This window comes from Tachysurus fulvidraco, chromosome 6, assembly GCF_022655615.1.
Source record: "Tachysurus fulvidraco isolate hzauxx_2018 chromosome 6, HZAU_PFXX_2.0, whole genome shotgun sequence".
Lineage (NCBI taxonomy): Eukaryota > Metazoa > Chordata > Actinopteri > Siluriformes > Bagridae > Tachysurus > Tachysurus fulvidraco.
This window is the reverse complement of record NC_062523.1, coordinates 8496675-8513751: the sequence shown is the minus strand read 5'-3', so window position 1 is coordinate 8513751 and position 17077 is coordinate 8496675. Positions and strand designations below refer to the sequence as shown.

Here is a 17077-nt window from a genome sequence, read left to right as displayed (position 1 = left end):
ATGTGTGTAATGGATCAGTGTCGCATTCGAATAAATTCAGATTGTATGTCTTTTTTTTTATTATTATTATTATTATTATTATTATTATTATTATAAGGGAATGTTCTCACAGATGTTGATTAATCGTCATCTCTGACTGAGTGTTGATGTGCATGGTCATGGTACTGCTGAGACATGTGACAAATAACATCTGAAATTGTAACTTGTCTTTCTGTTTTTTGCTGCCCTCGGATCTATTCAGACGCCTTGATCGATGACGTTCCAGGTGAAAGCGCCTTACTTTCTTGATGTTAATTCATCATGTGTGTTTGTGTGTGTGTGTGTGTGTGTGTGTGTGTGTGCATTTTGCAGTATATTCATTCATAGTACAGTGAATGTATTGTCATTCTATTTGATTCTCCTTTAGTCTTTTCAAAAGGGATTTTCATTTTCTTTTTATCCCCCATCACTCACCAGGAAACTCTAGAAGGTGAAACAAGACTGTTCATGTCTACTCAAATGTTTCTCTGTTTAACGTCCGTGTCATGTTGTTGTGCATAGAAACTCAGGGAATTGTAACACATTCATATTTTTTGAACGTTTGGGATTGAATCAGTTTTTTACTGCTCTGTCAGTAGTTATAGTACCACTGACAGATACAGCTTTCACTATAGAGACGATCTGCATTGTCTCCTGTCACTTTAGATTCAGATTTACTCCATTGTGTTGTGTGTGTGTGTGTCGTGAGTGTGTGAGTCTGTGAGTGTGTCGTGTGTGTCATGTGTGTGTCTGTGTGTGCGTGTGTGTGTATGCTGCATGTAACTGGATAGTGGGACGCTTACTTTGTGCAGATTCAGTAAGGTTTAATCACAGGTGAAAACACATTGTCAGGCAACCCAAAACACACACGTACACACACACACACACACACACACACACTTTATTTTTCCCCTTTGTTCTTTTCTCCCTCCATTCTACTCATGCTTAGTCCTCTCTTTGGCTTACTGGTTACCTTCCTTTCATTCTTTTCTTTCTGTTCTTTCCTTCCTTCTTTTTTCAATTTCTTTTCCATTAATCTCTCCTTCACAATCCCTTTTCATTCTCTCCCCACTCTCTCTCTGTCTCTCTATTTGTCCCTGTTCAGACTGGGTTATTTCCACTGATTGGATTATTGGCAGTAGTGTGTCACCTCCATTTTCTCTCCAGAAAGGCAGATCTGGGAGAAATATGTCCTGTCATGTGGTTTAATTCTGCCTTTTGGAAACTGCAGAGACAGAACTGTTCTGTGGATTCAGTACGATATTATTATGCTATTATATTTTTTGATGCTTGGTGCATATCCTTCAGGATTTCTAGCCTGTGTGTGGGGAGCAAACCCCAGGTTGCCTTAAGCTTTACATTGCATTCTCTTTTGTTTTCAGGCCAAAGTCTGTTACTGTCTTTAAACAAATTCTAGTCAGCTGCATCTAGTTAAGTGTGCGCATTCGTTTACCGGGTCTCTGTGCCAGGAGATTTCTGCCAAGAACCGTCAGCAGTGCCTTCAGTAATAACTAATGAAGCTGGGCCAAATGAGGATTTATTAGGCACAGCACCAGAGCTCTGCCCTGCCAATGGCTAAACTTTTCTCCTTTGAGTCAGATCATTAGACACTGACGCCCATGTCCCACGTGTGGATAATGTTGTCGAGTGTTATGGAGCTCTGTCCCATGGCTGCGTTCAGGTTGCTGTTGTCAGTATGGCCTTAAGTCGACCTGGAGACTACTTTGTATCCTCCAGAGCACTCTGTGCCACAGATACAAGCAATAAATTACCCAGAGTGCTTTGGTGTGATTTTTAGCAAAAACTAGTGGCTCTGTTACACTTTAGGAGGTGTTTATTGATTGGTGACTTGGTTTTTGGCTCCACAACTGATTCTTGGAACCGATCACCTTCATCCTCCGATGGAACATTCATATCCACATGGGCATGGTCTCTCTCTTCCTAGATGACTCCACCCTATCTTACGCTCACTGCATTGTTTGATGAGAATGAAAATGATCCTATTCTAGTCATAAAATAAGTTAACTGGCTTTAAGAAGTAACAGTGAATGTTCAAGGGAAGGATCAAAAAGGCACAATAAAACCCATGGCATTGAAAGTGTATTGAAGGTTATATTTGTGGTGCGAGAGCCTTGGCAGTATGATCTAAACTTAAGTTGAGAGGAGGCAGACGGAGAGAGTGAGTGAGAGGCAGACCGAGAGAGTGAGTGAGTGAGGGGCAGACCGAGTGAGTGAGTGAGTGAGTGAGAGGCAGACCGACCGGCCGAGTGAGTGAGTGAGTGAGGGGCAGACCGAGTGAGTGAGTGAGGGGCAGACCGACCGACCGAGTGAGTGAGTGAGTGAGGGGCAGACCGACCGAGTGAGTGAGTGAGTGAGGGGCAGACCGAGTGAGTGAGTGAGGGGCAGACCGAGTGAGTGAGTGAGGGGCAGACCGACCGAGTGAGTGAGGGGCAGACCGACCGAGTGAGTGAGGGGCAGACCGACCGAGTGAGTGAGTGAGTGAGGGGCAGACCGACCGAGTGCGTGAGTGAGTGAGGGGCAGACCGTGAGAGAGAGTGAGTGAGGGGCAGACCGTGAGAGAGAGTGAGTGAGTGAGGGGCAGACCGTGAGAGAGAGTGAGTGAGGGGCAGACCGTGAGAGAGAGTGAGTGAGGGGCAGACCGTGAGAGAGAGTGAGTGAGGGGCAGACCGTGAGAGAGAGTGAGTGAGGGGCAGACCGTGAGAGAGAGTGAGTGAGGGGCAGACCCTGAGAGAGAGTGAGAGTGAGAGGCAGACCGAGAGAGTGAGTGAGTGAGAGGCAGACCGAGAGAGTGAGTGAGTGAGAGGCAGACCGAGAGAGAGAGGGAGTGAGAGGCAGACCGAGAGAGAGAGCGAGTGAGAGGCAGACAGACAGAGAGAGCGAGTGAGAGGCAGACAGACAGAGAGAGCGAGTGAGAGGCAGACAGACAGAGAGAGCGAGTGAGAGGCAGACAGAGTGAGCGAGTGAGAGGCAGACAGAGTGAGCGAGAGAGTGGCAGACAGAGTGAGCGAGAGAGTGGCAGACAGAGTGAGCGAGAGAGTGGCAGACAGAGTGAGCGAGAGAGTGGCAGACAGAGTGAGCGAGAGAGTGGCAGACAGAGTGAGCGGGAGAGAGGCAGACAGAGAGCGAGTGAGAGGCAGACAGAGAGCGAGTGAGAGGCAGACAGAGTGAGGGAGAGAGAGGCAGACAGAGAGCGAGTGAGAGGCAGACAGAGTGAGTGAGAGAGAGGCAGACAGAGAGGGAGTGAGAGGCAGACAGAGTGAGTGAGAGAGAGGCAGACAGAGAGCGAGTGTGTGACAAGCTTTTCTCAGATGGAGGTTGCAGTAAAAATCATTTAAGATCATGCTACAGGATTCATATAAAACATGTAGGATTATTATTCTAGATCATGCTACAGGATTCATATAAAACATGTAGGATTATTATTCTAGATCATGCTACAGGATTCATATAAAACATGTAGGATTATTATTCTAGATCATGCTACAGGATTCATATAAAACATGTAGGATTATTATTCTAGATCATGCTACAGGATTCATATAAAACATGTAGGATTATTATTCTAGATCATGCTACAGGATTCATATAAAACATGTAGGATTATTATTCTAGATCATGCTACAGGATTCATATAAAACATGTAGGATTATTATTCTAGATCATGCTACAGGATTCATATAAAACATGTAGGATTATTATTCTAGATCATGCTACAGGATTCATATAAAACATGTAGGATTATTATTCTAGATCATGCTACAGGATTCATATAAAACATGTAGGATTATTATTCTAGATCATGCTACAGGATTCATATAAAACATGTAGGATTATTATTCTAGATCATGCTACAGGATTCATATAAAACATGTAGGATTATTATTCTAGATCATGCTACAGGATTCATATAAAACATGTAGGATTATTATTCTAGATCATGCTACAGGATTCATATAAAACATGTAGGATTATTATTCTAGATCATGCTACAGGATTCATATAAAACATGTAGGATTATTATTCTAGATCATGCTACAGGATTCATATAAAACATGTAGGATTATTATTCTAGATCATGCTACAGGATTCATATAAAACATGTAGGATTATTATTCTAGATCATGCTACAGGATTCATATAAAACATGTAGGATTATTATTCTAGATCATGCTACAGGATTCATATAAAACATGTAGGATTATTATTCTAGATCATGCTACAGGATTCATATAAAACATGTAGGATTATTATTCTAGATCATGCTACAGGATTCATATAAAACATGTAGGATTATTATTCTAGATCATGCTACAGGATTCATATAAAACATGTAGGATTATTATTCTAGATCATGCTACAGGATTCATATAAAACATGTAGGATTATTTTTCTAGATCATGCTACAGGATTCATATAAAACAAGATGTAGGATGAACATTCTAGAACCTAGAACATGCTATAGGATTCATATAAAACCTAGTGGGTGTGGATGTAATATTAACATGATAGACTTTACTGTAAGAGTCTGGACCATTCTGCAGGGTTCTGTAAGTTCTGCTTTGACCCATTTGAGCTAATCATTTGAGCTGAAGTGAATGATGCGTCAAAGACAGCGTGGGCACGAGCATGAAAGTGCATCTCTCTCTCTCTCTCTCTCTCTCTCTCTTTCTTTCACGGTCTAACTTACCTGCTTTCTCCAGCTCTCTTCTCTCATTTGCTCTCCTTGTCTTATGTTCGATTATCCATGAGACGGTTTGTTCTGCTCTGCTGACTAGATATTCCAGTACCTGTAGACTGTTGGTAGAATTGCATGGAAAAACCATCACATCACATCTTCAGAGGTGTGTGTGTGTGTGTGTGTGTGTGTGTGTGTGTGTGTGTGTGTGTGTGTGTGTGTGTGTGTGTGTGTGTGTGTGTGTGTGTGTGTGTGTGTGTGTGTGTGTGTGTGTGTGTGTGTGTGTGTGTGTGTGTGTGTGTGCGCGTGCGCGCGCGCTCGCCTAACAGTAGTATTGGAACGCAGACCCATATTAAAGAGCCTATAATTTCCTACTGCCACAGTGAGAGTATTAGCAGTAACATTACACTCTGCATTTGAGTGACAAAATCCAGAGAAGGTTTATTCCATACAGCAATTTTTTTAAGAGAAGAAGGAAGGAATGTGTCATGGTTTCCATGGTTTTCTACACTTGTTTTGCTTAATTAGTACGAACCCTTGATTAATATCATTTATACCTTTTTGTGTCTTATTAAGCCCGGAGTTCTTAGCATGAACCTATATATTGTGTTCTGTGACCTTCTCAAGCACGTTACAGTTTATTATGAATATTCCTGTGATGACCCTGAATGCTGTGTGTTTACACACACTCTGTAGACTATGACAGTGATTTTCCCAAAACAATTTGCCCCAGAAAAAGCCCACAGCGAGGTCACTGAGATCAACCTTCATAGCACAAACTGCACCATATTTTTACATTTATTAGCTGTTTTTATTACTTGACCACAGTAATGCTCTTGTCATAGATATTTAGCTTGTTTTTGTAAATCATTCAAAAGTCTACCATCTTCAACTCATCTGAAGGAATAACTCACATATATAGGCTGAGTACCAGATGGATTCCAGTTCACTTTTTATATTCTCACTACATGGGCTGTAACGTAAAGGTCTCGTAAAGTATGACCTCTTTTTTGTCCTGCACTGAACACGTCTGTGTCAGCTCTCATTTTTGGCCGTTTTTTTTTCAGCACACCATCGACACACAGCACTTAACATTATTATTCAGTAGTCGTATACAACAGTTATATTACACACTACCTCATCTACCATGCTGGTGTGCTCATGTGAGATTGTGATACTTCAGGAGATTTCGAATACTATGAAAATATTATAAACTTATGAAAGAAAAATCCAACTATTTGTCTTTGCTGTACACTGAAGACATGTAAGTTTGAGCTCCACAGATGATTATCAGTGGAAAAATAAATCAGAATATCAACTTGCAGCTCCTAAATTTTACTTCTACTGTGGGTGTAGAAGAGATGGAGAACATTGCACCTTTTGTTTGAACCCATCCATTTTCAAGTGATCCAAAATCTAGGAACATGTGACTGACAGATATTTCTATACTTCTGTAAAGCTGCTTCAATATAAGGTCCATTGTTAAAAGTGCTATATAAGTAAATTGAACAGAATTGAATAGATGTTGTGTTGGTATTGCTCTCTCTCTCTCTCCAGCTTTCTCCAGCTCTCTTCTCTCATTTGCTCTCCCCATCTTAAGTTCAATTATCCACGAGGCGGTTTGTTCTTCTCTGCTGTCTAAATTTTCCAGTACCTGTAGACTGAAGTAGAATTGCATGGGAAAAAACATCATATCTTTAGAGGTGTGTGTGTGTGTGTGTGTGTGTGTGTGTGTGTGTGTGTGTGTGTGTGTGTGTGTTTGTGTGTGTGATGTGTGCGCACCTGCGTGATCGAATGCAGACCCATAAGAAAGGGTCAGTAATTTCATGTGAATTGAATTGAATAGATTTGAATAGATGTTATGCAGAACAGAGGAGATAGAATGAATAAGAGATGAATGAATGAATGAGAGAGAATGAATGATTGAATGGGAGATGAATGAATGAATGAGAGAGAATGAATGATTGAATGGGAGAGAGAATGAATGGGAGGGAGAGAGAGAATGAATGAATGAATGAATGAATGGGAGATGAATGAATGAATGAGAGATGAATGAATGTGAGAGAGAATGAATGAGGGAAAGAACGAATGAATGAATGAGAGAGAATGAATAAATGAGAGAGAATGAATGAGGGGAAAGAACGAAGAATGAATGAGAGAGAGAAAATGAATGAGAGAATGAATGAGAGGGAATGAATGAACGAATGAGAGAGAGAAATAAATTTGGATTAAATTGAAGTCATTTAAATCAAATGATTTGCAACTAAATAGAAAGTGTTATTTTACTTAAATCTCTTTTAATACTTTTGCTCACCTAAAAATGGGATGTTGAGCACTGTATATAAAGTGTGAGCTTTGTTTAAGAGTATGTGTGTGCAGGCATTGGTGAACTGCTGTAGTTTTACTCTCTGAGCTCTGCTTCACATCTGGACTCAGAGCCCAAGTGATGCTCAGTATCCCTCTGGAAAATGAACACACACACACAGAGTCTGCTGCATTGTTCACCGTCATGAACCTGTTTTTTTTCCTCGTCATGGACAGATTCTCACTGTCACTTTCACCCAGACAAAAATGCAAACCCAGCTTTTTGCTCTTGGCTCAAAACACACATAAATACGCAGGGCTATAATTTAAACTACAGTAATATGCATGATCTCATCTGGGTTTTCCCTGGCAGATGAGTCTAGGATTAATTGGTAGAATGCCTGGAGTTACTTTTCTTCTCTTTAGCTACATCACTGCACAGGCTCCATCTCCCCTAAAAGGTCCTCCTAATGTTTCTGTCTTCTGCATAAAGATTTTCTGTACAGAGGGATTGAAACCACACGCCTCCACTTTCTATACGCTGTGAATTTTTAAATCATAATGTATAACGATGGCACTGTGCAGTCTGCAGCTACAGAGCAACGTGTTTTCATGATTAGAGTGCTAATAATTAAGTTACTGTTCTTCTCCGGTTCGCTGAGGCTGAGTGAAGATTTTAGCATATCAGTAAATCCAATTCTAGGCCAACTTAAATATTCTCATGTGCTCTGCTCTTGGCCTGCAAATATATTAAACACGACCAGGACTGTGTAAGGAGAATTAGAGGCTGAATGGCTTTTAACACCATCAGTGGTAAGGGGAGAAGAGCTGCAGCTCACGCAATCCCTTGGGTTATGCTGACATCACTGTTTTCCCTTAAATTCTACCTATGTAAGGCTTTAACCTAAATCACACATAGGATGGATAATATTTCCCCTCCCTCTCAAAAAAAGGCCTCTGATTGTGAATGCCACGTGTAAGTCCGTGCACCTGGCTCTCGCACACTTCCCTCGGGACCCTGCTTGCGTGACAGGATCTGAAAATGTTATTTTATTCTTTCTGTACATTTTCTACGTTCCCAGTAATTCTCAAGCTGAATTCGGAGTATACAAGCGTGAAGTGTGTTGAAAATGTGGAAATGAGTGAGTCTCTCTGTCCCTTATTCTGTCTTTCCGATTGTCCTCGGCAGGTCTGCGAGCGTCCTTCGCGAGTCAGCACAGTCCCCATGGAGCTGATTTACGCTCCACTGTGAGTCCAGACCGCCATATTGGACCTATCTATGAAGACCGAGCCTTTCACGGGCCTCTGTACCGCAGCCCCAGCCACATTACACACTCACCACTCTACAGATCGCCTTCAGGTAAGAAGCTCTACACACTTTTACTAAGCTCATGCTTCCTTTCTGAGAGATGAGTATATCTCTTTAAATTTGTGTGTGTGTGTGTGTGTGTGTGTGTGTGTGTGTGTGTGTGTGTGTGTGTGTGTGTGTGTGTGTGTGTGTGTGTGTGTGTGTGTGTGTGTGTGTGTGTGTGTGTGTACGTGTATATATACAATGCTGGAAAGCTGCTGTTAGTAATTATTACTAACGACAAAGTACATAGTTTACTCCAATACTCAAATAACCAGTTACATGAGCTGCGTTTGTGACCGTCTCTATACACTCCCGATCGCAATGAAAGACAGTTAGTGTTCGGTTTAGTGGCTGCTGAGTAGGGTGGGCGTCAGCATGTAATTTGTGTTTAGGTGAAGGATTTCTGCACTGGGTTGTGTATGCTGATTGTAGCTGTGTAGAGAGCAGAGAAGATTGTTTCTAATCTCAAGGGAGGCTTTTAAAAATGGCATATTCTACTGTCATTCTTCATGTGTGGGTGCTTATAAGCTTATAAGCCACTTTAGGGGTGTGTGTTTGTGTTTGTGGGATGGAGAGGGAGAGAGAGTGCTCTGAAAGGCTCAGGTGTAGAGTCATGTCTTTATCTCCCCATAGAGAATGCTGTGTTCTCCACACATGCAATTTCTTTTCCTTCGCAGACAGAAGGTGAGATAGAGCACAGAGATAGAGCACATATCACATACAGAGAAGGGAGACCGAGAGAGAGAGAATAAGCAAAGGATTAAGAGATAGAGGAAAAAAGGACAGGTCTAGGAGCTAAGAGAAGGTCTCCATGCTGGAGTTCACTCTGTGAGTGGCAGAGTGCTAATAGCCACCATATTTCACACCGGCAAGCCACAGGTGACTGTTCATTGCCTGAGTAAATTACCAGGACTGACTAGAACTCGTTTATAAAAAGATTTGCTTAATTCTTTGCAAATTAGTTAAAACCCAAGTAATTTGGAAAATCCATACGTGTCCCTCTGTGTTCAGTTTATCATGCAAAGTTGGAAAAAACGAAAAATGTACTTTCATCTTAATTTGATTAGTGTAATAAAATATTTCATTCAAGAGAGTCCATGTCCATAAGAGTTCTCTCTACATTGGCAACAACAAAGAATTGTTAGCTGCAAATGTGAACATGGAAGTACATCAACATTCCTTACGGGTAACAACGGTATGTAAAAGATTTGTTTTTAAGTTTTATTGTATATACACTTTTTTTTATTTTTATCCTGAATACTAATACCCATATTTACAACAGTATCCAAGTCCTGCAGCCTTAGATAAGCTTACAACATGGATACCATGGGACTCCAGACATATTCATTACATTTAAACGCTATTTTAGGATGCACAGTCATGTTATTGTCGATTATTCATCCATTCATTTTCTACTGCTTATCCGAACTTCTCGGGTCACGGGGAGCCTGTGCCTATCTCAGGCGTCATCGGGTATCGAGGCAGGATACACCCTGGACGGAGTGCCAACCCATCGCAGGGCACACACTCACACACTCCGGACAATTTTCCAGAGATGCCAATCAACCTACCATGCATGTCTTTGGACCGGGGGAGGAAACCGGAGTACCCGGAGGAAACCCCCGAGGCACTGGGAAAACATCACAAACTCCACACACAAACTCCACACACACAAGGTGGAGGCGGGAATCGAACCCCCCAACCCTGGAGGTGTGAGGCTAACGTGCTAACCACTAAGCCACCGTGCCCCCCATTGTCGATTATAATATTTAAATAAAGCTCACGTTACACCAAATACGAAAGTAAAACTCGAAATGTGTGTGTATGCAGTGTACTGCTATTGCAAAAGCGGGGAAATAGACAAAGTATTAAGAAGGCAGGACATGGCGTCTCACAGATTACAAGTTTTATGGAGACGGTTATGATTGAAAAGGTCAAAATCTCTTCAAACTTTTCAGAATTGCAGCCAGTGTGAATTGACTTTTTTATCTTCCTCTCTCTCTCTCTCTCTCTCTCTCTCTCTCTCTCTCTCTCTCTCTCACTCACTCACTATTTTTGCCTCTTGCTCAATTCCTCATATCTGATGAGTTTGCTCATAAGCAGTCTGAAGACGGTTCTTCCATAAATGCGTGCAATATGTTTGTACTTCACTACATCAATAGAGAGAGAGAGAGAGAGAGAGAGAAAGAGAGATAAAAGGTCATTTGGGTCTTCTTACTAAGAAGTACCTTACTACAAATAATCCATCCCTGTGTACACTTTGTGATGGTTCTAAATTAAATCTTAATAGCTCGTTGCCTTTATAGCTCTCCATTCACGGCAGGTTTAATCATTCTCATCGTCGCTTGCCTCGTCACAGACAAACTCCGCTCTGACGCTTCGAGGTTAATCGTGGTATAAATCAGACAGAAGTAAATACTTGATCTTGTAAGATATGACAACAACATTTAAAATCTCACTGATCAGCAGTAGCTTGTTCTTTTTATACCAGCATTTGTCACTTCCTGTTGTGCTGTTTGTGGTGAAAAGGCAGAGCGGCCACAGAAGTCACCTGTTTGTGTAACAGATGGCACATTTAGCCTGCCAAAAAAAAGAAACAGTCAGAACAGTGTATGGAAAAAATCAGCATCGGTCTTCCCTTACCCACACACATACATACACACACACACACACACACACACACACACACACACACACACACACACACACACACTGCATGATGGAGGAAAATGTAGATGAATGAAATGACTGAAGCATTCTTTGGTCACTTTACACATATGAACCATTTGCATTTATTCAGATAATCCTAGCGATCACAGCCACGTTACGTGCCGTTATGTGAACTCGGAAGACTAATATGGACAATTCTTTCCTTACTAATGTAACACAGGGGGCCGTGACAGGAAATTCCTGCCAAGATTCTCGAGGGCATGACTCTCTCTAAAGTCATAAGTCTCACAGTGTTTGCCCCCGAATTAAAAAAAAACGGACCATGTTCCAAAATATTTTTCAGCCTCAGTGCACTACGCAATTTAGACTTAATCCAAAATAAGCAGTCGGATTAAAGAACCAATCAGCACTAAGGTAATTGAATTAAATGTGCTAGTTCATCCGCTTTTGATGCTTTTATGTTGTTTCAGCAAAGAGTTAAAGAGTTAACTCAAAAATGAAAAAAAGAAAGAGTATTCCACATTTATATATATATATAAAGATAGATTATCTATCATAATTTAAAAAAAGAGTACCCCTCATTTCTAATTATAAAAATAAAAGAACATAGTCATGAAGAACAGACACAGTGATGTAAATGCTAGATGCTAGTGCCAGTGACAATGTGTTGCACATATAAGTCTAATAGCGAAGATATCATGAAGATGAAGTAACATTTGTGAAAAAGGAATAGAAACAATTCTTGAGACATGTTGTGACTTTAAACCATCCTTGAGGAAGTTTTGGATGGGGTTTGCTGGTAATGGGTGTCTTCCACACGACTGACTCGAGCTGATTCCCAGGACACTGTTGGGACTGAGCTTGGCTTGTTGTGTGTAAAGCCCAGAATGTAGTTGTGCTGAAGGAAGAGAGATTATTTACGAAGGACGACTCAGCCAAGGTGCTCCGTAACTAAATATTTAACAAGGCTTGGTGGTTTGGCCGGATAGCGTCTGATCCTGCTTGTTTGCCTATATGCAGGTTGCTTATGGAGAAAAGCAGTCTAATGTCAGTCATCAACCTTGTACTACTTTACTGCAGAATTTAATCTGCCAAGAATTATCCTCCAAATGTCCTGTACATAAAGATAACGAGATCTCTCTGGCAACAAAGAGCAGTGTTTACTACACAAGTCAACACTAATGGCTTACAGATTGAGGGAATGTGTGTGTCTATGTGTCAGTCTGTTTGTCTGTGTGTCTGTTTGTCTGTGTGCCTGTGTGTGTCTGTGTGTGTCTGTGTGTGTGGTGCTGTGGCTGTTAAATATCCCAGACCTCCACACACCCACTCATGTAGACGCTTTTACACCATCACTTCTCTTTATTTTCACTCGTTTCTCAGGCATTTTCTCACATATCTCTCTCTCCCCCTCTCTCTTTTTCGCTCTTTTTCTCTCTCGTGCTGTTGTTCTGATTGATAGTTTTGTTTTTACATTTTGATGTTTTCCTCTAAGGTGTGGGAAACCTGCAGAGGAGCTCCAGCCAGCGCAGCAACATGACCTACCAAAGAAGCAACAACTACACCGCAGTGACGTATTCAGACCCGTACCGCTCCGGCCCGTACCGACCCTCTGAGGGCAGCTTCACCCGGCATGCCATCAGCATCGACGATGGAGCCATTCGCTCTCCCTCCATCGACAGTATTCAGAAAGACCCCAGGTATACTCACACTCGCACTCACTCACACTCGCACTCACACACACACACACACACACAGACACACACTCACACTCACACGTGTTTTACATGTCTTTTTCTCTCTTTGGACTTTTCCAATACTTTTTTTTAATAATTTTTTAACTGATCACTGCGTATGACATAATATTATACATTTTCTTGTGTTTCTTACATTTTATTTTTAATTTATTTCCTGGTTTTGAGTGTGAACTTGAATAAATTGAGCAATTGTTAATAATTTGTTGCTGCTCACGTGTTGTAGTAAAAAATAAGAATTACATCTGAGACAAGTGAAATTTTGCATTAACATCAGAAGACAAAGTGACTGCTGAATTGTGTGGAATATGACATTGTAAAAAAAAAAAAAGCACTGCTCAATTATCAAATCATCATTCTGTTCTCTTTGAGGAGGTGAAGGAGGAGACTGATGTCTGCTTGCGTCTATGTGACTGTTCTTTTAGCAAGGGAAGAAAGTACGATTGTTGTTACGTTGAAGGTGATTATTTTTGTTAGGAGAACTCCATGTAACATTATGGAAGGAGGCTCAGATGTCAGCGCTTGTAACAGTCTCTGTGCTTTGTAAAGCTTTGCAGTGCAGGAATCTCTTCAGGACAGGCGAGTTTAGGATTGCTGGTTTGTCTGCGAAAGGACAAACTGCATTTTTGGCTCGTAAACAGTCATGCCCTCGAGAACATCTCTTGACATGAAGCTGTAACATAAGAGATGAGAGGTATGGTGTGGTGGTACGAGCAGAATAACACACTCACACCATGCCTGGTTTTCCATGAGGAGGTTTTTCATATAACAGCGCGACCTGTTGTGTGTTCTTCCTTTCTTCAGAAACACAGGAAATCGTTTTTGGAGCCAAACGGGCCGCTATTCTGTAGTGAAGGTTTACTAAAGTTGGGTGGAATGAATGAGCACTTTTTTCTTTTTTCAAAATATGAGCTCACGACATGCTACTGTGCTTGTACAAGCAGTTGTAAAGTGTGTGTGTGTGTGAGTAACGTGATGCTGCTCCTGCTTACTGAGCTCTTTTCACTGGTGCTGACTCAACACTGTCGTATTCCCTCCATTCACTCTGGAGTGCACCGGGCAGGGGGCCAAACATTTAAACACGAAGCCTCATGCCTGGCCCCTTCTACTGTGGATTCCCACACTGCTCTGTCTCTTCTGTGTAAGGCAAGGCATGACATGTGCATTTGGTGTGTGTGTGTGTGTGTGTGTGTGTGTGTGTGTGTGTGTGTGTGTGTGTGTGTGTGTGTGTGTGTGTGTGTGTGTGTGTGTGTGTGTGTGTGTGTGTGTGAGAGATAGAAAGAAAGAGAGAATGTTTGCTCCTCCTTTTTCTTGACCTACTCGCCTCAACTTCCGTGACCTTGCACAGTGGGTGTGCGATTTACACTCTGTTGTGTGTTGACACAAGCAGGTGGTTTAGAGCAGGGGTAAACATGCAGTTTTTTACACACACACACACACACACACACACACACACACACACACACACACACACACACACACACACAGAGAGAGAGCTACATCGATGAAGGAGATTTATAGAAGAAGTGGTCACTGGGGATGTGAGTGAGTGAGTGAGTGAGTGAGTGAGTGAGTGAGTGAGTGAGTGAGTGAGTGAGTGAGTGAGTGAGTGAGTGAGTGAGTGAGTGAGTGAGTGAGTGAGTGAGTGAGTGAGTGAGTGAGTGAAAGTGTGTGTGAGTGAGTGAGTGAGTGAAAGTGTGTGTGTGTGAGTGAGTGAGTGAGTGAAAGTGTGTGTGTGAGTGAGTGAGTGAGTGAAAGTGTGTGTGTGAGTGAAAGTGTGTGTGTGTGTGTGTGTAGCAAAGCAGAGTAAATGCAGTATGGCCCCAGGCTAATTTTGATGAGAAGAGCTCGCCTTTTTAGAAAAGTCAGCCTATTTATTCCACCGTACGTCCTCCCTGTGGATATCAGTGCATCATTCACACCCACTTAGTCTCTGTCCTTTACGCTGCAGCCTGCAACATCACCACATCACCACCTTCATCTCACACGCAGTCTAGTCCTGATAATCAGAACACAAGAAACGGCTGCAGTTTACTAATCGGGTCACATCGAACCCTGGTGAGGTTGTCTTCTCATAGTGGGACGACAGCCTTCAGAACGAGGTGTTCTGGTCCAGTTCTGAGTGAATGGCTCAGAGAAAGTGATTCGTCTCCGAATCAACCCGACTGCAGGAAGTGAACCAAAACCTGACCTGTACTTTTAGTACCTTTGTGATCATCAGTGCAGGTTGAAATCTGGCAGCACAAATCTAATGTCAGGTTGGAATTTAATGAATGCTTTATCACGAGGTGTGCTTAGACAAGCTTGTCTTTAAATAATGCAGTGCAACACCGTGAGCTTTTTAAAATGATGTGTAATTAGAGGTTGTTTTACTTTAGTGGTAGAGATTGACACTCTCACAGAACTTTCAGGACGCGGCATCGCCTGCTGATTTCACCTTCACGTCATCAGAAGTGCAAAACATTTACAGACTGCAGAAACCCCTCATTAACTACTTCTGTAAAACCTGGCCCACTTCATAACCTCCTGAAAGTCTTTTATGGAACTCTCCAACTGAGATCACTCCACACACCCGCTTTCAACAGCACGACAAAAATGCTACATTGACTACATCTCTCACACACACACACACACACACACACACACACACACACACACACACACACACACACACACACAGTTTTAAAATCAGGTCACAACTTCAGGGCACCTGCATGCGCTTTTGTGAGATATTGCACTTTGCATGCTATTAGTGCAGGACATCTCGTCTCTTCTCTTCTCCCTTCTTTTCTCTTCTCTTCTTCCTTTCTTTTCTTCTCCCTTCTTTTCTTTTTTCTTCTCTTCTCTTCTTGTCTCCTTTCTCTTATCTTTTATTCTCTTCTCATCTCTCTTCTCCCTTATTTTCTCTTTTCTTGTCTTCTCATCTCTCTTCTCCCTTCTCTTTTCTTCTCTTCTCATCTCTCTTCTCTTCTCCCTTCTCTTTTCTTCTCTTTTCTCTTCTCTTCTCTTCTAGTCTCCCTTCTGTTCTCTTCTTTTCTTGTCTCCCCTTCTCTTCTTGTCTCCCTCCTCTTCTCTTCTCTTCTCTTCTCCTGTCTCCTTTCATTTTCTCTTCTCTTCGCTTCTCTCCTCTCCTCCTCTCCTCTCTTTATTTCCATGAAACGTTGTAGCACTAAAACAGAACCCTGCTGTGTACTGGATGTAAATGAGAAGCAAAAATGTAAACTAGGTATTTTGCTTTTTAAATGCAGCTCTTTTTAAGCAGTTTTTCTTTTTCTTTTTGAGTTTGTTGCAGTTCAGTGAAACGAGTCCAGTACACATGCTAAATGTCATTTGTGTCCAGTGTAAAAGGTTAGTGTTTGATTTGAGGCCTTACTACACTACAGTATCAGGTACCACCTTCTCTAGTACCTAGCGTGTAGTATACAGTGTGTAATGTGTAACTGGGTCAGTTCAGGAAGAAGGCGCGGTGGTCAGTGTGAAAATTGGGCTTGTTTCCCCAGCAGCCCGCGTTCTTTGTAGAATTGAAGAAAGTTTACCAGCGATAATAAGCCAGTTCCATTCTGTGATCCCGCGGATACGGCTGCCGTGTTGCTGAGGCGGCACAGTTAAATGTCACCTCATAGAGAGAATTACAGTGGCGAAATTGTGGTTTTTTGCATTGACTTGACGGACAGATTGATTTCCCACCAACTGCTTACATTTCTCAGCTCCTGCCATGAGCAGAAGGATTTGTTGATTAGATGGGTGCATGCACAAGGAAACGTAATTCTGACGAAATAACTGGAAGTTATGGAGGTAATGAAGTATAATGACCTAAACCTTCCTCAGTTTGGAGAGACTTGGCCAGGGCTTCTTGTGTGTCAGTATGCTAACCCCTGTTGGACATTCTATGAAGGTGTATTTAAATCTAGGATGGGTAGCATGGTTTGTAGGAGAGAACTGGGTAAGTTTATAATCGCACTGAAAACCACCAAAAAGTTTACACCTTTATACAGTGAGACTCATTTATCTCATTTCTACAGCTGAACAGTTACGGGTTAAGAGCCTCGATCAAGGGCCCAGACTTGGCAGCTTGGCAGTGGTGGGATACGAACACACGATGTTCTAGTCCGTAATCCAACTTCCAAAGAATCACTGAGCGAGCACACCCCTAATGACACTGCCCACTTTGCTGACATGACCAAAAAAAAGGTAGAGACTTTATAAGGGGCGGAGCCAGTCTGAAGGATTAAAGCAAAATCCATGACATGGCGGCATCATGAGCCGCGTTAATTCTATTAAATTTCA

The 17077-nt window shown here is 42.0% G+C and overlaps 1 protein-coding gene across 19 annotated transcripts in view; it reads left to right on the top strand.

Moving 5' to 3' along the window:
- Positions 1–17077, top strand: part of LOC113660846 (plakophilin-4) — a 117064-nt gene that overhangs the window by 81276 nt on the left and 18711 nt on the right. For 14 of the 19 annotated variants that reach the window (XM_047815058.1, XM_047815057.1, XM_027174661.2 and 11 more), the window contains 3 exons: positions 242–265; positions 8208–8378; positions 12532–12736. In XM_047815058.1, coding sequence (XP_047671014.1) covers positions 242–265; positions 8208–8378; positions 12532–12736 — 400 coding nt within the window. The remainder of the gene's footprint in view (positions 1–241; positions 266–8207; positions 8379–12531; positions 12737–17077) is intronic. The other 5 variants (XM_027174665.2, XM_027174666.2, XM_047815054.1 and 2 more) reach the window with 1 other exon arrangement.